The sequence below is a fragment of the Centropristis striata genome, chromosome 22 (assembly GCF_030273125.1).
Source record: "Centropristis striata isolate RG_2023a ecotype Rhode Island chromosome 22, C.striata_1.0, whole genome shotgun sequence".
Lineage (NCBI taxonomy): Eukaryota > Metazoa > Chordata > Actinopteri > Perciformes > Serranidae > Centropristis > Centropristis striata.
In genome coordinates this window covers 11,446,001-11,465,925 of record NC_081538.1, presented here as the reverse complement: position 1 = coordinate 11,465,925, position 19,925 = coordinate 11,446,001, and the positions used below count along the sequence as shown (strand labels likewise).

Sequence of the window (19,925 nt, the reverse complement as noted above, 5' to 3'; positions counted from 1 at the left end):
ATATATTATATAATATATATATATATATATACACACACAATGTGTATGACAGGATTATAATCTATGCCATTATCTTGTCATTTTGGTCACCTTTGGTCACTAAGAAATACCTTAATCCATCACATTCTTGTTAAAGTCGCACTTTTTGTTTGTTCGTTTGTCTGGTGTCCGTCTTTCTCTCCATGAGTACAGTCTTGTTCTGTAAATGCACACTGAAAGGTGGGAAGTGAAACTTTAAGGCAATGTTGCTGAAACCTTCAATAAAGGCAAGAGGCTGATGGGTGTCCTGGAGTAGCTGTATCTTGGTGACATTAGCCTCCATCAGTAGGTGGGAGTATATTTTGATGTCAGGACTTGTGAGGCTCAGGTCCTCACGTTTGTCATATCTGTTAAAAAAAATGCAAGAAAAAATTCAAATGGGAATGATGTACTACCAAAGTGACAATATTGGGTACATTATTTTTTGACACGCTTTGGTACATAATGAAAAATACACAAACCTCCAGTTTCTGTTCTGCTCTAAGAAGCGAGATACTCCAGTTTCAGCAGCATAGGTGTCAATATGAACAAAGACATCTGAGGGGATAATGATGTGTAACAATGTGACAACAGTTTCTTGTAACTAACAAGTCCATGCAGGCTTTCATTGATAGATCACAGTATTATTAGGGCTGTGCTATAAATCATTTTCACGCCTCTGTGTTGGCAACAGCCATCTCTCAGGAAACACCTTGAGGGAATTTCTTCAAATGCCCATTTGAATCAATGATTAACTGATTAAAATTTGGAGGTGAAATGTTAAGGTCACTTAGACCTCACAAAATACATTTTAAGGCGTAGCTCAAGTTTTAATTGACAAAATTTCACTAATCTTACAGGATTAAGTTCTTGAAGAACAGCTCTGTCAACATAAATATATTTCATTGCTTCTAGACCTCTATGTGTGAATTAGGCAAGAGAGCAAACAATAGCTAAACTAAAATGTATTGAAGCAGAACATTTTTTGTTAAATTAAGCTTTGAATTTTGGAAATTATTCAACTCTTTACTCATTATAACTTGACTTTTTCCAGTAACTCCAGAGTATTGTAAAGTTGGGATCACACATATCTTAACCTATCCTACATAGCCACCACTTGAATCTAATTCTATAAGTAGTGTAATATAGTACAATGTTTGGAATTCAAAAGTCAACATCATAAATAAAGCTACAACGATTCAAAATAACCAGTACAGCCCTAGCTTTAAAACATTTTGCAAAAAAAGTTGGGACATAATGTAAAATGTAAATAAAAACAGGAGGCATCAAATTCAGTATATATATTTACAAAACAAAAAAGTTTCCCAGTTGAAGCGTTATATGCAGTCTTTGTAACGTATTCACAGCGTCCCACCTTTTTTGGAATTAGTTGTAGTATATAGTGTTTGTATGAATACTGAGACATTAAAAAAGCATGATACTTTTGTCTCATTAAAACAATTGGTAAGGTTAATCCTACTATTATGGTTCGTATACATGCAAACATAGCTGAATTAAGTTTAGTGGAGATATTTGCAGAACATAGAAAAGAAAACTGAAAGGGAATATTAGACGTACCCCCAAACATGCATACTGCATTCTCATATGATCAAGTTTGTCCACATTTTCAATGGTTAAATCTTAAATACGTATCAAGTGATTAGCTCATGTTAAAGGTGGCAAGAATTGATATTTAAAGAAATTCCCTGAAAAATAAAAAAATGCAGAGACTGATTCTAACCTGCTTTGACTGGCAGCAGCCTGTGTAGCTCCTGCATTCCCCGGCCACCCGGGTAGTTGTGGTGGGAAATGTAGAGGCTGATACTAGAGTACACTGCATTGGTCAACAACTGGCCAACCACAACTGCAGAGCCCAGTTTATACATCCAGGATTTCTCATAGTTGCACAAACTGAAACACAAAGGAAAAAAAATATGTGTGGCACTGGTCAATATGTGGAAAACAGCTGCTCTGTGTACATTATAATGGTAAGAAATAATCAATCACCAGTCTAATAAACAGCACGTCGCTGCTGATTGTGCAAGTCAATATTTTCAAAATGATTTCTGTTGGTTTATAAAGCAATGAGAGTATCTGGTTTGTGTTGGACTCTATATCAGACTGACTTCTGTTGGTTGATTCGCTACATTTCCTGTCCCTGTATTTTTGCATACAAGCATTAGCGTAATATAATTTGACTTACATGAAAGAACAGCCTCGGGCAGCCACCAAGCTCAGCACGGGGAAAGTGTAGATGATGAAGCGCAGCTCCTTGTGGGGCAGCAGCGAGTAGATGAGGATGAAGCCGACGGTGGGGAACAGCAGCAGCCACGTCCGCCTGTCAAGGAGGCCGAGGGGGACGAAGAGCAGCGTGCAGCCCAGGGCGCGGGGCACGGCGGAGTAAAAGTACCACAGAAAGGGAGAGGTTTACTGGGGAGACGAGAGTCAAGGAGAACTGCGGGGTGGAGATCATACTTACATACATACAGTGACAGAAAATAAATCCACACACATAATACTTGAGTAAATAAAAGGATATTCCCCAGTTGGAACTTTTGTTGAGAATAGTGTTGTACCACAAAACCTGACCTTCAGGCCACAACAGCTTCTTCCAAAAGAAGGAGTCAATGGCCACTGTCAGAGCTGTAAAAAGACAAAGGGAAATGAAAACCTGTTTGGACTTTTTATTGTTAATTGAGCATCTGCATTCACTACTCACCCAGTGACAAGATCCCAGCAGGAACAGCATAGTAAAGCAGCTGCAGCAGTCCCAGCTTCCTGCTCAACAGGGATATCAGCAACATGAGACCCAGGAGGATGCAGAGCTCTGACCGAAACACGATGATGACCAATGCAGAGAGGCTGATGAACCGGCCCTTTTTCTGAGCCATCCAAGATGTGAACGCGACCAGAACTGAGGAGAAAACATTACATCATGTAGATTTACTCACTTTTGGGGGAATACAGCAAAAAAAATCTAGAGACTTTAGATTAGAATGATTATTTCACATGTATCTTACCTATTGGCAGTGCAAATACATTAGGGAGTGTCCTGGTGCTGTAGAACATGAGGTGAAACTGAGAAGCACACATCAGACAGAAGAGTCCTGCAACTGTGGAGCCAAACTGTCTCCTCACCTCCTTCTGCATGTGCCACAGAGCTCCCACAACACACACTCCCAGGGAAGCTCGGACTGCAATGAACATATCAAGAAAATGCATTCTTTTTGTCAGTTTAAAGAGGCAACATTGTTTTATTTAAACATATCAGTGGATTGGAAAGTGCCAGCTAGGGAAATACGAGTGATTTTACCTGTCAGCTGTGTGTAGAATTTGGGTATATCCAGCAGCGAGGACAGAAACACAAATGGGGAGCAGAGCACGGAGAGAAACAAGGGGCCAAGGAAAGTCCGCGGCACCACACCAGGGAACTCATGATGGTCATACTGGAAGACAAAGAGACAAAGAGTCATCTCAGCCAATATCTCAAACACTCAGCAGCTCACAACAAAACAATCTAGACTGATAAACAGCACCACAGGCAAGAGGGAGATTTGATTTTTAGGTGAACTGTCCCTTTAATTATAATGGTCCCATAAAACCACTGAAGTACAGGTGCATCTCAATAAATTAAAATATGATGTAAAAGTGAATTTCCAAGTCAAATAGCCCCAACCAAGTACTGAGTCATATAGATGGACATACTTTTCAGAGGCCAACATTTCTATATTAAACATACTTTTTAAAAAAATTTTGAGACACTGAATTTTAGGTTTTCATTAAATGTAAGCCCTAATCATTATAATTAGAAGAAATTAAATAAAATAAGACATGAAATGTTTCATTCTGTGTGTAATGGATCTATATAGTGTATTATTTCCACTTTTTTAATTGAATCACTGACGAAAATAAACTTTTCTATGATATTCTAATTTATTGAGATGCACCTGTATATGATTTGGGGCTATACAAATAAAATTGACACAAACTAAGAATAGGTCAACACAAATTTACCTTTTCTTAGTGAATAAGGTAATGATTTTTGATAAACAAAACAGTAAAATTACATATTATTATCATATTAGTTATAGTTAAATGCAATTATAGTTCTCTGTTCATTTCACTGATTACACAATGCATCTGTCAACAGTTCTAGCTACAAACAATACAAGTTCATGTTAATTTTTTAAATCATACTGAGCTTCGTATTGCATTCAGTAGCATATACAGTCATGAAAAAAAAATATTAGACCACCCTTGTTTTCTTCAATTTCTTCTTCATTTTAATGCCTGGTATAACTAAAGGTACATTTGTTTATGGACAGAATTGCCGATAAGCGTTTAATTTAAGAGCTGATAACTAGCCATTTTCCATGGTTTTCTTGATAATGATTTTGATTTTTTTTAATAAAGAAAACCATGGAAAATGTCTAGTTATCAGCTCTTAAATTAAACTCCTATCAGCTATTTTTCTTGTTATTATATTTTTCCAAACAACTGTGCCTTAAGTTGTACTAGGCATGAAAAAAAGAACAAAAAATTGAAGAAAAAGGGTGCACTAATAATTTCTAATTTCTAATCACTGTACATGTACAAGAAATCTATTCAATGTTGCACTCTTTGGGGCTTTTAAGGCATTTTATATTCAAACAAGTGATAAAACTATGACGTTCTAAAATACATACTAACTGCGTCGTTTGTATGGTTTGTGTAACGTATTCACAAACGTATGATATAAAGATAAAAAATGATATAATTTACTGTTGCTGTCAAGTTAGATTGTAAGCTACACCAGTTCCAGCATCTAAAACAGCTGCTTACCTTTTCAAAGTTAAGTCTGTGATACAGAATGTCGTGCGCCGCTTGTAAATTAAAGCTCTCCTCAACTTTGGTGAACGGACATATTAATAAATGCAAAAGAGCCACAGCTATTAACAAAAACAGCAGTGGCAGCCCTGAATCAGTTTTCTTTTCAGCCATGACAGCTGAGGTTTTTATCACTTCCGGTTGATACCGGAAGTGAACTCCACGACATGTTTTAAAATCCCATAAAATATTTACATTATTATTTCAAGATTTAAAAAAAAAAATCCATCTAAAACATCACTCAAAAGCAAAAACTTAATTATTTTAAATATTACTAATAGAATTCCTGAATTTTCCACGTGTGGAAATAGCGATTTGTCCCGAGCGTGGCGGCTTGTGATTGGTTGCTCACTTGATTGACAGGCAGTCCGAGCAAATCAGCGCAAGCCACAATTCGACTAGTTGGCTGACGCGGAAATCTAAAACCGCATCGTTTTTTTCTACAACCGGCATGTAAATACTACTTTGTTGCGCTTTGCATAGATAACGCTAACTTAGATTTAATCTCAGGGCAGTTCATTGCCATGTGTCCGAACCGTGTAGCGCTTTAATGTTAGTTGAAACCCTGCTTGCGAGTGGCTTTAGCGTGTGTCTTGATATGAAACTGTGTCTGAATTGAATGGCTGAGATGCTGCTGTCCACCGGTCCACAGCTGCGGCTGCTGCGGCTTTTGTCCTGTGTAACTGTTGTTTTACTTTTTCAAGTTAGCGACGCCAAGAGGGATTTAAAAATCGCCTGTACCACCTGCCAACAAATTACAGATAACTTCAGCAAGGTAAGAGACATTATAACCCTCTCCTATGTGTTGTTGTCGTTATATTGATGTCTTGCTCTTATATTTTGAACGTTTCCCGCTATTTTAAATTATTCCAAATGCCTGAAACGTCTTCACTTCCTTCCTTGTTTCTTTCTGTACAAACAGTGATACTATTTTTGTATTTTAGGGCTATGACAGAACAGCAAAGCAGAACTTTGGAGGAGGCAATACAGCCTGGGAGGAGAGAAAGCTGTCCAAATATGAGACAAGGTGAGACAGTGCATCCTGTCAGGTCCAGGTCACCCTGCCACAGGAACCAGTCATCAGAGCTGTGTTTGCTTTGCACCAAAGCTGCTGGCAGGAGTACTTGTTTGCAGAAGGAGCTTATAAAAGTTTTAGATAAGCAGTATGCATTTAAATATACAGCTGATTGTGTGCCCAAATAACTGAAACCATTGGCAAACTTTCACACTATAGTATTTAGCAGATGAAGGTAGGGCTGGGCGATATGGACCAAAAGTCATATCCCAATATATTTACGTTGAATATCAATATACGATATATATATTTATTTCAAAGTGAGAGCAAATATGACATGTCACAAGTAGATTTATTGAAACTGTTTATTTAAGTGAACATAAATACTGTATAAAAACAGGAGTACCTTTTTTTTCAAATCAAAGCTCCATAAAGTGCACATTTAAATAAAAAAAATCTTGAAATAAAAATAGTCTAGTCTATAAAATAGGCCAATCTTTTTCTGAGATAAATATATTTATTTGAGAAAAGAAGAACGAACATTACAAAAGAACTAAATATGACAAACCCTAGTAAGGGGAGCATTTATGTATAAAGAAAGGAAAAAAAGAACTATATCGATATATGCGATATGGTCTGATTCCATATCACATTTAAAAATATATCACTATATTTTTTTATATCGATATATCGCCCAGCCCTAGATGAAGGCCACTCTCGCAAGGCCTATCAGATGTAACAGTTTGGTTTCCTGCATTTACACAATCCTGTACATCAATTACTTCCTGTTCTATCACATTTTTTTCTAATGGCACAGTTCTACCTCCACCTTTCTTTAAACTTCTGTCCATTCGTGTCATTTTTTCCTTCACAGTGAGATCCGTCTGATGGAGATCGTAGAGGGGCTGTGTGACAGCAGCAGCTTCGAATGCAACCGCATGTTAGAAGAGCATGAAGACCATTTTGAGACTTGGTGGTTCAAGAGGTGGGTGCTGGCTAATGCAATATTGTCAAAGTTTGATGCCAGCATGATCAGCAACCGTGTCGGTTAGATCTTGAATTTCACAACTTCCAGGATGTAAACACAGCTTGAGAACGGATTGATTCCCTGATTTGGCACACTGACAGAGACCTCACCTGCAGAGCTATCTGTTTAGTAAAAGATTGTTTCACTTAGTAAAATGTGTCAAACCTCATCTCTTCCTGTTCTGTTTCCTGTCGCAATGCAGGAAAACAAAACACCCCGATCTGCATAAATGGTTCTGCGTAGAAACCATCAAAGTGTGCTGTCCAAAGGGAACATTTGGACCGGACTGCAATGGTGAGAACCTAACATGTATATTGCTTCGGTATCTGAGATACCGGAGCCAAAACAAATAACCCCTTGAACCTGGTGTTAAAAGTTGTTAAATGTGTCTGATTTTACTTTTTAAAGCCTGTGTGGGGGGCTCTGACAGACCCTGTCATGGCAATGGAGTGTGTGATGGCGACGGGACTCGCGGAGGGAACGGAAAGTGCAGCTGTGACCGCGCTTATAAAGGGGACTTCTGCCTGGACTGCATCGACGGCTATTATAACGAAGTGAGGAACGACACGTTCTCTCTGTGCACAGGTAAACTTCCGACACAGATCAACTGAACAAGCACCTGCTGTTGCAACCTCAGCTCTGTCTGTGGCACATTGCATACCTTCATATATACATGAGGAAAGGAGTGAGGAGTGAATCTGTCATGATTCTGAACTGGGACTTCCTCCTCCTGCAGAATGCCACTCCTCCTGCAAAACCTGTAACGGAGAGACCAATCAGGACTGTGATGAGTGCAAAGAAGGCTGGGAGGAGGACGACCAGGAGGCTTGTGTTGGTAAGAGGACCAGGGAAAAGTTGCCATGTATGGTCTGTGTACACCACTGTTTATTAAGGATGGAAGCTGCTAAAATAAAAAGCAAATAAATAAATGAATTGATAAATGAATTAATATGACATTATAATGCACCAAACAAAATATTAAAAATAAATGTAGGCATTAAATAATTGATAAAATGTTACATAAATTGATATTTCTGTTTTTAAATTTATTTATTTCCTATTTAATTTTCCATTTATTTATTTATTCATTTTTACATTAATTTGTTTGTTTTTGCAATTATGATTTTTTTTTTTTTTTAATGTCAACGTCAATCAACCAACAGGTGAAAAGGTGACCCTCCTAATTTGCACAATGAAGAATAAATGCATAAAGAAATGTCAAAGAAAAATATACAGAAATAAATACGTTTGGGGTAATACATACAAATATATATATATATATATATTTTAAATTAATAATCAATATTTAAATGGGGAATTAAGTTATTAAAATATAAAATACTAATTATTTTTGGTATTATTTCTGGTACATTAAATGCCATGCAAACTTATTTATTGAGTCATTTATTTATTTTTAAATTCCGCCCTCCACAACTGTCTATCTCACTGCATCCATCTCATGTGTTCCAGATGTAAACGAGTGCTCCAAAGATCCTTCTGAATGTGACGAAGATCAATACTGCCTTAACACAGAAGGCTCCTTTTCATGCAAGGGTAATTACTAAACTAAGTTTCACAACATTTTGGTCCGCTATTTTCAAATAGAATTCCCAAATCCAGTGAAGCATGTTAAAGTGGTTTCACTTTGTCCTTCACAGCCTGTGACAGCGTGTGCTCTGGGTGCACTGGAGCCGGTCCTGATGAGTGCAAGGCTTGTGCCGACGGGTACGAAGACGCAGAGGGCACCTGCACAGGTATGATGTAAATAATTCACGATTTAATAGTTTTGGAACAGTATCGCTTACTGATTATCAGTGATTTTGGACAAAAGTGTATCCCTGTGGCTCAGAGGAATGAGACATATCAGGCTTTTTGTTTGTGTTACATTGACTTTAGCACACTTTATTTTTGTTTTCCAGACATTGACGAGTGTTCCCAGCCGGAGCCGGTATGCACCCAGGAGCACCAGCAGTGTGTCAACACGAAAGGCAGCCATGAGTGCATCTGCTCGAGCGGCTACGAGGAGCAGGATGGAGAGTGTGTTGAAACGCTACAACCAGGTGAGCATTTCATTTGATTTCTGCTCTTCAAGTTTATTTAAAGTAAATGTTGTGTATGTGTTGTTCTTTGTTTGGAAGAAACCTGCCAACTCGATTATCTATGACGTTAACGATCAATTAATCGATTAATCACTGCATGCATACATGCGCAAAATAAAAGGTATATATTTACACTACTATAAAAAAGCCTGTTTTGCTAACGGATGCTTTTAATTTGAAAGGACGAAAAGAGAATTGATCCTGTCAATTGTAAAACTAAATCAAGTGAGATTAAACAGTAAAGATGACGTCAAGGAGTTCAGTGTTTCATGGTTTAGCCCCGAAGAGGCATGAGGTTAGTTTTCACAGTAATCTTCATATTTAAATGTGTTTTGTGTTTAAATAAGTTTTGGATCAAATTAAACTCAGTAATTCATGTTAGCAAGGTTTGATACAGTAAGCTAGTTTTGCTCCAATTAATACTCTTGTATTTAGAGTTTTATAATTGTTATTGCAACTTTCAGTTTGCAAACTGTAGCTTTATTCAACTTAATTCTCAGCTCATTGGCTTATTGACGTGTTTCAGTTCAGTGAGTACTGATACACAGTCATAGATACAAATAAATAATACAAAGATCAATTAATTCCACTTGATCGACCAAATCCTTACCGACCATTAATTGATCATCGATTAATTATTCCCATTCATAATGTGTTGTCACGATTCAGCAATTACTTACATTTTCCAGTTTCAAAATAGGGAATAGATTGGACTAATATTTGAAATCATGTTTTATTATTTATTTATGCTTCCATTCCCATCAGAAGAAGAAGAAGAAGAGAACTCCGAATCATCCGAGACGACCACAGGTCCACACGGGGAGCTTTGATGTAAAAACTGAGACCAATGGGAGCAAATCAGGAAGAACGGTTGACATTTCTGCACATCTGAAGCCGCCCATTTTTAAACCACAAACTACATGCACTTAATGTACCAGTTGCACATAGAACCAACAAAGGCTGGTGAGACAGTGTTTTCCAGAAGTGGATCATGGATTAAAGGACACCAAAAGAGACATTTTCTGCTCTCAGTATGCTGGCCATCGTTGCTTTTCTCTGATGTGCTCAAACTACCACTTGATGTCTTTATTTGTTGTATGGTTTTAGATTCAAAGGTGTTTCAATAAAGTTGAATTATGTTGAATTTAAGATGGACTCATGTCAACAGAGTTTCACATTTTTTTTCATCCAATTTTTTTTACTTTTCAAAACCACAATATGATTCTAAGGGCTGAAACACTCTCAAACTGCCTATATGTAGCGAAAACATTAGGCTTAAGCATGTCAAATTATAGAAGCTACACTATATGAACAAAAGTATTTGGCCACACCTGTTAACCCTTTATCAGGCAAAGAACTATATTTGGTAACTTCAGGTAATATTTTGAGAAAAAAGTTGCAAATTTACTAGATTAAAGTGGCAAATCTACAAGAAAAAAGTTGGAGATTTAAAGTGGCAAATATGCACGGAAAAAGTTGCAGATTCACGAGAAAAAAGTGGGGAAAAAACTTTTTCTCCGAAATTCACCACTTAAATCTCATAAATCTCATTTTTTTCTCATAGATTTGCCACTTTAATCTTGTAAACTTTTTTCTCAAAATATTATTTACGTATATGTTTTTTTTTTTTTTTACACATTCTGGCAGTATGTAATATCCTCCAATATTCTCCAGGGTTGAAATTTGGAATTTGCAAGTATTTCAATGAGTGCCCTATTAAGGGTTAAAGTGGTGAATCTGGGAGAAAAAAGTTCTTTTTTTCCACTTTTTTCTCGTAAATCTGCGACTTATTTGCGCAGATTTGCCACTTTAAATCTCTTAAATCTGCAACTTTTTTTCTTGTAGATTTGCCACTTTAACCTAGTTAATTTGCAACTTTTTTCTCAAAATATTACCTGAAGTTACCAAATATAGTTCTTTGCCTGATAAAGGGTTAATAACTGAATTCAGGTGTTTTAATCAGACCCCTTGCCACAGGGGTATAAGGTCAAGCACCTACACAAGCAGTCTCCATTTGCAAACACTTGTAATGCAAAATTGGTTCTGAAGAGCTCAGTGACTTCAAGCGTGGTACTGTGATGGGATGCTACCTCTGCAATAAGATGGGTTAGGTCATTTCATCCATGCTGGATATATAACGGTCAACTGTAAGTGATTTTATCCAACTTTGTGTAAACAGTTTGGGGAAGGCCCTTTTCTGGGAACAGACATTGCGAGCCAGGCCTTCTCGTTAAACATCGGTGCCTGACCTTATAAATGCTCCACAGAAAGAATGGGTACCAATTCCCACAGAAACACTCCAAAATCTTGTGGAAAGCCTTCCAAGAAGAGTGGAAACTGTGATAGCTGCAAAAGAGAGACCAACTCCATATTAAAGTTTATGTATTTCAATACAATGTCATTACAGTCCCTGTTGGTATTATGATTAGGTGTCCAAATACTTTTGTCCATAAAGTGTATCTATGTCTACCAGAGAGGACAAGTTAGTTGTAAGCGAGCTAATGTTAGCTACGTGTTTGCAAGCTAAGGCGCTTGCACTGCATATTTTCTGATTCATCCACATTTCCACACAACACAAGTTGCAAATTGTAAGAATGCCTTAGCATAACTGGACTTACTCTGTTTATTGATCTAGTGGCCTGAGGTTTATCAGATCAGACAGATGTTATCAAGTTGCATCATGGGAAATGTAGGATACTGGGGACTAAACAGGATATACTGAGTTTTTGAGTATTTCTTTAAAAGAAGCTGTTGTTGCCCCAACTTCCTAAAAGTGCAATATTTATCACTGGTTCAACTCATGTCATATCTTCCACATGCAGCTCACTAGCTTGCAATGAATCTGTTTAAAGCTGCAACATGAGATATAAAAACAATCACAACCTGAAACTAAGTGCACAACACTGTAGAAACGCACTATGTGAAGTGCAGTTTTTCTGATGCAGGGGCACACTGAACTGTGCTCTTCTCATCAGAAGGGGGCACCATTTCTTCAAAATAGTAAGAGAAACCAGCTATAGGACAGAGGAAACACATTGGCTACAATAAAGACTAGGCTAAATTATTATGATAAGATAAAATGTATGCAAATAGAATTTAGAAAATTAGAATTTAATAACAGTGCAGTACATGAGCCATGCCCATATGTTCAGCTGATACACAAAAACCTCTAAAGTCATAACTTTGACATAAGAGCATATTCTAATCTATATGGTGGCCGTGACTCAATCTATATCTGAGCAAATAGCTACTGGCACATTCCAGTGAGTTCTCTGTAATCAATGCTGTCAGTAATATAGTATGTTGAAAGAAAATCTGTATTTGCAGGGATGGAGGGTTAGAGGGATGGGGGAGCTCTGAAAGATGTGTTAGGTGCTTTGTTCGCTCAAGAATCACTTTTAAGACCAGGAATATCTTTGGCTGTGTGTGTTTACTCCCAGCTAGCATTATCATTTGTCATGGCTCTTATGAAAGTCCGAGATAGATGTCTTCGGGCCTTTGCGTGCTTCATGTGCTTCAGGTATGAATGAAATTGAATGCAAAGAATCTGTCAATGAAAGCAGAACTGAGGTTGTTTTAATGGCAGCTAGCTTTGACTCTGATCTGTTGTATAGGACTAGGTGTTGATATCCCTCAATAGATTACTACCTAAGGCACCGATGAGACGCTGTGGAGTTCAAGTGAATGATGGCATCCTTTGGGTCGTCAAGTGGGCGCCCTCTTTCACCGGTGTTTCGCTGATTGACCCACGACACCTCCAGAGGGTTCAGCAGTGAGACCCAGCGTCCCAGGTTCACTCCCTAGATGCCTTCAACTCACTTGAAGGCCCAGGTCGGATCCTTTCTCTTTATCCACAGCCACTGACTTCCCTTCTCAGCAGCCCTAGAGAGGTCCTTGACTGCTTGCCTGTGGGCCTTACCTCGCACTCCCATCTCCCCGAGTAACCTGGATGTTGAGGTTGCTGTGAATCCTCTGCAGCCTCCACTTAGTGTGGATCTGGGGAGCTGGACAGATGTTGCAGGACAGAAGGGTGGTGGTATGAACTGTAAAACACTACAAGCCATTTCATAAGAGAACAGACACAAAAAAGGTCAATTTTATCTGTGATTAGAGATGAAATAGATACAAAGATAATGATAATGATATCTAAAAATAGATATGCCCCCATATATAATATTGAACATCTCTCACACTCCATGTATTACTCCTTAGACCAGACTTGGCCATTAGCCCAGGCCTCAATACAACTGCAGTGCTTTTATTTTGAAGGTGATTTACATATGTACGTTAATGCATACGCACCTGCAAAGACATGCATTCAACAAAAAACACTGAGTTACCTTGTTACCTTGTGAAAAACACTTATTGCTTTATGCATAAAGTTAAAAAAAAATGCTGGTTTCACTACATAAAATACATGCTTTATATTGTTTTTATGGTTTGAATGTATGTTGTGTTTAAAATAAATTGAAATGTGAGATAATGATTGGAGTTTTCACAATTTGTTACTGCTATATTTGAGTTACTCCACATTAACATCGTCTTATCATAACATGTTTTCTTACCAGTGGCAGCTTAAAACCAGATAATTTACTGCATTGAGTATCGGTCCGGCCCTCCCACCCTTGACTCAGACACTTTATTTTGTATTTTTATATTGTTATATTATTATATTTACATTGTTATTGTTACCTATTTTGTTCATTGTTTTCTTATATAATACTATATTGTGATTGTTTTTATAATTGTTTTTGAAAACTTTGGAGCAATCTGGAGCCAGAATTTCCTTCTGGATTAATAAAGTTCTATTTTATCTGATCTATGGATATATGGAATATGCCAGGTGAAAATGTGTTTATTTCTTGTACAATTTTGTCTTGTTTATTCTTGAGCAAATGCAGTGCAGTTGATTTAAATTAGTAAGTGGAAGTGAGATTGTGTTGCTGTAATGAAGAATGACCACAAGGTGGCAGTCTAACCATATGAAATATGATGCCCGTTGCTGGATAAAGATGAGTGCCTTACTTAAATTGATCTTGAAAGGTATAGATAATGTGTCTCACTGTGTGCACTCATCTGTTATAATCAGATCACATAGCCATTTTGATGCATGATTATATGTGAGTGTGATTTACCATAGGGGATCATACTGTGTGTTCTATATCTTCATACCCACATGTTATATACCCTCAATCTAAGAGTCTTTACACACATTAATCCACAGTTTTCCTATGTGGCCTGGACTTCACACAAGCCATTCTATCACCGACTTGAAAGCCTGCAGCCCCGTCACCACTCAGGTGTTAGGAAGCTTTTTTGGAAAGACCTTCCTGTGGCCCCGTTTGGATCAAAGCATATTTTTCTAACCCAGGTCCCACCTTGCAATAAGACTTCCCGGCTTCCTGCGGGATGATGTCAGCTGTTTGGACTCGACAGGCTTGCCAAGGTGCAGGAGCAGCCAGTTGAGACCTGTCTGAGCTGGTAGTGAGGGAGCAGAGACGCAATCATACCACAGACTCCCCCAGCCAGCCCTCCACTTTTCACCTCTGGATGTTAACTCCACTGTATGGAAAGCTTTCATCAGGGAGGAGCGGAAAAGGTTATTTTCCACATCTGCAGTTTAATTGATTTTTTGTTTTTTACATTCATGATTGATAATAATCTTGAGATAATCTAGGCCCAATAAATCACATTTTCTCACCCTCTTCACAGACCTCCATTTTTTTCAGTAATATATAATACGATTTCTTTAAGATATCTACAAAAATACATATATTTTTATCAACATAACCATGAAACCATACAATTGAAACATATTCATCTTGGAAATTGGGGGAAATATCCTTTTTTGATATTTTTACGTAAGTGAGATGAGAAGTTATATTAAACATGACGCCAAAACCAGCAGCTAGTTAGCATAGCTTATCTTAAAGACTGTAAGCAGAAGGAACAGCTAGCCTGGCTAAACAAACAAGATATAATAAGTTCATTAGTAAGGTTTAGAGGCGCAAATCTTTTTATTTTTTTATTTTTATTTTTTTACTCAGGACATGTCTGTTAAATATGAGGCAACAGCCAGTACCCAGCTAGCTTAGCCTAGCATGAATACTGGAGGTATGGGCAAACAGCTACCGTCTACTATTACTAATTAATAAGTTACATTGTTTGTTTAGCTAGATAAATTACTTCACCCAAGTGATTGTGCTTAGGTAATTACAAAGGTAACAGAATAACAAAACCTACCAACATCTCTAATGCTCACTCATTAAAACATTTCTTGGTTTGGTTTTTGTATGGATTTCTCAAACAAGTTTGTACCTTTGGACTGGGCACTGTGGTTTCTAGTTTCCGTGCTCAGCTAAAAGAATCAGCCAACCATACTTTCATATTTAGCGCATCGAGTAGTGGTATCAATCTTCTTATTCACCTCTCAGACAGATAACAAATAACCCTATCTCCCAAAAATATCAAACTAATTCTTTAAAATGTCTGCATCACCACAATTAAAGTGACAAGGGCATGAGACAGAGCAACTGTGCTGAAGCAAATAAACAAAAAGAGTTCCCAGATCACCTGTAAAATCCATGCATCATCAGTAGCTCATGGGAAAGTGGTTGTATTTATAATAGAAGATGAGGGCTCATGTGAGGAGAAAACAAGAGAGCATTAGCTTGAGTCAGCAAACTGACTAATACATGAGTCAGTGTAGCTACTATTGATGTTATAACACCCATCCAGGTGAATTTAGCTTTTATGAGAGCACTGACAGAGTGGAGGAATATTTGATATGATGCTTCATCGCTTGGAAACGATACATACTCTCCACTTTCACCACCTCTGTGATGGAAACAGCTAAACCTGGAAAGTTTGTGATCATGTCGCAGCAAGCTGAGTGATGGTACCATGAGTAATCACTTCACATTCACCTGGCTTTTTCTTTACTTAAAAGGGCTTTTCTCCCACACAGTGCAGCAGCAGAGATCTGGTGATTCAAGGAGCTAAGATAATGTACTCCACTCGACTTATCAGCCTAAATCACAAAGTGAAGTGTTCTGTTTGGTTTCATCTAGAGAGGTTCACTCTGTACGCCCTGTTGTTTTGGTTGGGCATTTTTTAGTAGTAGACATTTTGAAGCAGTAGATGGCCCAATAGTCAGAAGAAGTGATCTTTCTCTAACCCTAACCAAGTGTTTTTGTGCCCAAACCTAAACATTCCTTAACTACAGTGTTGTCAAACAATAAAACATTATTTACACGCTGGACTCATGGTGTACTTTCAGACGACTGGGCCTCCATATAGGGCACCACAGAAATTAATTCTTAATCCTGGAAGTGAGACTACAGTGGTTGTCTGGGACATTAAACGTCAACTCTCAGTAGTCCGCCATATAGCCTCTAGTTGTGTTTTTCAGTGCTCTTGCTCTTCAAATTCTTGTAGATTGAAGATTGGGTTAATTAACAATTCGGCTACAGTTTCGCTAGGCAAGACAAGGCAAGTTTATTTGTATAGCACCTTTCAACAACAGGGCAATTCAAAGTGCTTTACACAAAACATTAAAATTGTTTAAAATAGACATTTATAAAATTACATTCAAATATAAAAATGTAAGACTTAAAACAAGCAGATAAAATATTTAGGAAAAAAATATAGAAATACATTCAAGTATAAAATTTTAAAATTGCAAGTGAGCTGATAAAATATATATATTTAACTAGGACTGCAAGCAGTACTGAACGTGCCCTCGCAGTACACGCGTGTCGGGGCATGCTGCCGTCGGGGTGTGTGCGTTACAGGGGCCAGTCTATACCACCCCTATGAATTTCATTGCCTTAAGTGTTATAGTGTGGCCACCGTACCAAATATGAAATTAAACTGCCACCACAGTGCCACCTAGGGGCCGATCAATAAAACCTTAAAGGGTTATCCTCAGGAGGGCATTGACAATAATTGTACCAAGTTTTGTATAATAATGCACAAACTATCCCTTTAATCCTCATACAGTGTCTGAAGGAGGACTCTTAACTGATATGTATAAGTTAGAAGAGGCAGGTAGCAATGGTGGAAAGTAACTATGTACATTTACTCAAGTACTGGACTTAAAGTACAATTTTGAGGTACTTTTATGTCCATTTTATGTAACTTTATACTTCTACTCCACTACATTTTGAGGCATTTATTAGTTGACAGCTTAAGTTACTTGTCAGGTCAAGATTTAAAATGAAAAACATGATACATTTAAAATTATTACCCATTTTTATAAATTAAACCACTTAAAAGTTTATTAGGTAGTTTAAATGAGCGGAGTGGAGTCATTTCACAGTGTGGTATTAGTACTTTTACTGAAGTAAAGGATCTGAATACTTCTTCCACCACTGTCCTTCTTCCCCTTTAAGGTTTTATTGATCGGCTAATATATATGAAATATGAAATTAGACTGCCACCACAGTGCCACCTAGGCACTGTGGTGGCAGTCTAATTTCATATTTGGTACCGTGGCCACACTATAACACTTGAAATGAAAGTGAAATTCATAGGAGTGGTATAGACTGGCCCCTGTAACGCACACACCCCAACCTCTCATTGAAAAATAAAAACTCAGTCAACCAAATAGTAAAGTGGTCTAGCAGACTGATTGGTGAGCCACAGCTCAACGTGGAGACCTTGTACACAAAACAATTACAGCGCATTATTGCTTCAATTTTAAATGACAGTTCCCATCCATTGCACACTGTGCTTTGTTTGTATTTTTTTATCACATTCATTTAACACTTACATTTGAAGCTTTAATTGACACACATATCCACGCAGTGAAAAATGCGATCATTTGGGAAGAAAAAAAAAAAAATTGAAATACAATAGGGACCTCGCAGGTCGTTGCCTGCTCGGGCCCTAATGAAAGTGGTGTTAATTTGTGAGGATTATCCTGCTGACCAGAAGTCCAATGCAAAAATCCCATAGGCAAGTTCTCAACAGACCCCATGGCAATGCAGACTTCCAGGTTGGTCTACAAATATATGTAATTTCGTTTGCTCTTTATCCATGTGTCCGACCAGTGAGATGTTGGAACAATGAGCAGTCTCCCATCAGTGTGGTATATAACTTTGAGGCCTTGCAAAAATTTCACATTTGACTCTAAGCAAAAGCAACCTAAATGTCCTCAACACTTATTAAGTGAATACAGAAACTTTAGAATAGAGATACTCAAATGCATGAAGACTTTCTTAAAATTTTCAGTATTTTGAACTTGTGACCTTTCAGAGACAGCTCTACTAACCACTGGGCTTGCCTGTTGTTAAAATTAACATTGTTTATTCCACATGCTAGCCTTCTCTTTCGTGTGGCGTGGTGAATCCCTGGTCAGATTCCATAAAACGTGCACCAAGTGGATGGTGTTTGTGTATACCATGCGTGTGTTTACACACACTGGAGCGGCATGTGCACGTATCCTCTGTGGTTGGAGGGGCACCCTGCTCTTTTCTCTTGACTTTGTGGTGGTTTTCTTTTGCCAGTAAATCTCAGCTGTGGAGCACATGGTCCAGCTGTAGTGGGGTGACTGTGAGGACACGGACAGAGTTACTGAGGAAACCTAGCAGCATGCAGGGCCACAAAATGACACTGAGCTGATAGCACCATAATCTCCTCCATTCAGAGACGCTTTTTATTGTAGCAGGCCTGGACACCCTGCCCTCTACTGCCTGGCATCAAATCTATGATTCTCCTCCTCATCCTCATTCATCAGCGGTTAAAAGTCAGGGCTGGTGTTTCCCAAGCCTATCCTTAGACAACAATCCTCTTTGTTCCATTATAAGGCGGTGGGACCGAGATAATCATAGTGCTGAGGTACACTGAGGGAAACTGCATGCTTAACTAGAAGCCAGATGTGGCACCATGTGCTTTTGTTCAGCTGTCAGTGGCCTGCACCGCCTCTGATGTCAGGCACTCCTTAAACTTGCTGCCCTCTCTGATGCGGTTGTGTCTGCCTTCCTTTCACCCAGCTGGACGCTCAACCGCCAACGATTAAGCCAGACAAATTGGAAACTCTGCAGAGCAGACCCAGGAACTCAAATATAGATTCTCAAGGTGCTGCTTGGGAATTTTCCCTTTCAGGGCATTGCGAAGGAGCTGCAGCGAGAGTCAGTGAATTAACTCACACCAGCTCCAAGATGCTTTATAAAACACAGACTTTGGCGGGAAGTAAAAGCATTAGATTGAGAACAGAGGAGCATCTGGGGCTGCATGTGTAGCTGTAGCTGCCTGCCTGAGGTTAAGGAGGGGAAATTGGAAATTTGTGTTGTGTGCGAAAGAGATATAGCACCCTGACTTACAGTCTATGTGACCCCTGAAACCATAGATGAACCCAAATGCTGGATTTCACTAGAGAGGCAGTTTCTTTGATTATCTAGTTTGGATCTGAGGATACAAATAGCAACACATATTCACTTTTATATCTGCAGATAAATTGAAATGGAAGTCAGTATCAACTCAAGTGCGCACTCATGTCTCTTTCTCTCTATATTCAGATTCAGAATACTTTATTAGTCCCAGAAGGACAATTCAGTTTTACAGTCAGCCTGTCCATAGTACAAAAATATATATTAAAAAACAGTAGAAGAAAAAAATAATACATTGACATCAACAACAACCACAATCAGTGACCGTACAGCAGAGCAGGATGCAGAATGATTTTCTGTTTATACAGCATTTTGTGCATTTTCGAGTTTTCACATGGTTATAGCATTCAGATTTTTTATCTAAGTACTGATTAGTGAAGCTTTAAGTTGGATTCGGATGAGTTACAGATTGTTTTTAATATGGTTGAAGGTTTAAGTTTACTCGCTAGCCGACTAGTTGGAATCTGACAGACTTAAACTAGCGACTTAGCATGCTATGAACCAATAAA

At 38.2% G+C, this 19,925-nt stretch overlaps 2 protein-coding genes across 2 annotated transcripts; one reads left to right on the top strand and one right to left on the bottom strand.

Moving 5' to 3' along the window:
• On the bottom strand, window positions 1-5,049 carry alg12 (ALG12 alpha-1,6-mannosyltransferase). Its single transcript, XM_059326417.1, has 9 exons — window positions 4,840-5,049; window positions 3,332-3,464; window positions 3,039-3,212; window positions 2,738-2,932; window positions 2,559-2,661; window positions 2,222-2,446; window positions 1,760-1,929; window positions 501-576; window positions 1-386 (listed from the first exon to the last, which is right to left on the bottom strand). Exons 1-9 carry the CDS (start codon window positions 4,996-4,998, stop codon window positions 131-133), a joined length of 1,491 nt encoding a protein of 496 aa, XP_059182400.1. The 5' UTR covers window positions 4,999-5,049; the 3' UTR covers window positions 1-130.
• Window positions 5,050-5,265: 216 nt separating this feature from the next.
• creld2 (cysteine-rich with EGF-like domains 2) lies at window positions 5,266-10,201 on the top strand. Its single transcript, XM_059326418.1, has 10 exons — window positions 5,266-5,659; window positions 5,829-5,911; window positions 6,774-6,884; window positions 7,129-7,220; window positions 7,335-7,511; window positions 7,663-7,761; window positions 8,397-8,480; window positions 8,585-8,680; window positions 8,846-8,986; window positions 9,791-10,201. Exons 1-10 carry the CDS (start codon window positions 5,504-5,506, stop codon window positions 9,853-9,855), a joined length of 1,104 nt encoding a protein of 367 aa, XP_059182401.1. The 5' UTR covers window positions 5,266-5,503; the 3' UTR covers window positions 9,856-10,201.
• Window positions 10,202-19,925: the final 9,724 nt, after the last annotated feature.

Bases quoted from the DNA above. Each gene is read 5' to 3' on its own strand.
- alg12 (XM_059326417.1), bottom strand. From the start codon at position 4,998: ATGGCTGAAAAGAAAACTGATTCAGGGCTGCCACTGCTGTTTTTGTTA. The intron at 1,930-2,221 runs GTAAGTCAAATT...TTTGTGTTTCAG, and splicing joins GCCCGAGGCTGTTCTTTCAT to TTTGTGCAACTATGAGAAAT. The intron at 577-1,759 runs GTTAGAATCAGT...TTATCCCCTCAG, and splicing joins GCTGCTGCCAGTCAAAGCAG to ATGTCTTTGTTCATATTGAC.
- creld2 (XM_059326418.1), top strand. From the start codon at position 5,504: ATGGCTGAGATGCTGCTGTCCACCGGTCCACAGCTGCGGCTGCTGCGG. The intron at 7,221-7,334 runs GTGAGAACCTAA...TACTTTTTAAAG, and splicing joins ATTTGGACCGGACTGCAATG to CCTGTGTGGGGGGCTCTGAC. The intron at 7,512-7,662 runs GTAAACTTCCGA...CTCCTCCTGCAG, and splicing joins CACGTTCTCTCTGTGCACAG to AATGCCACTCCTCCTGCAAA.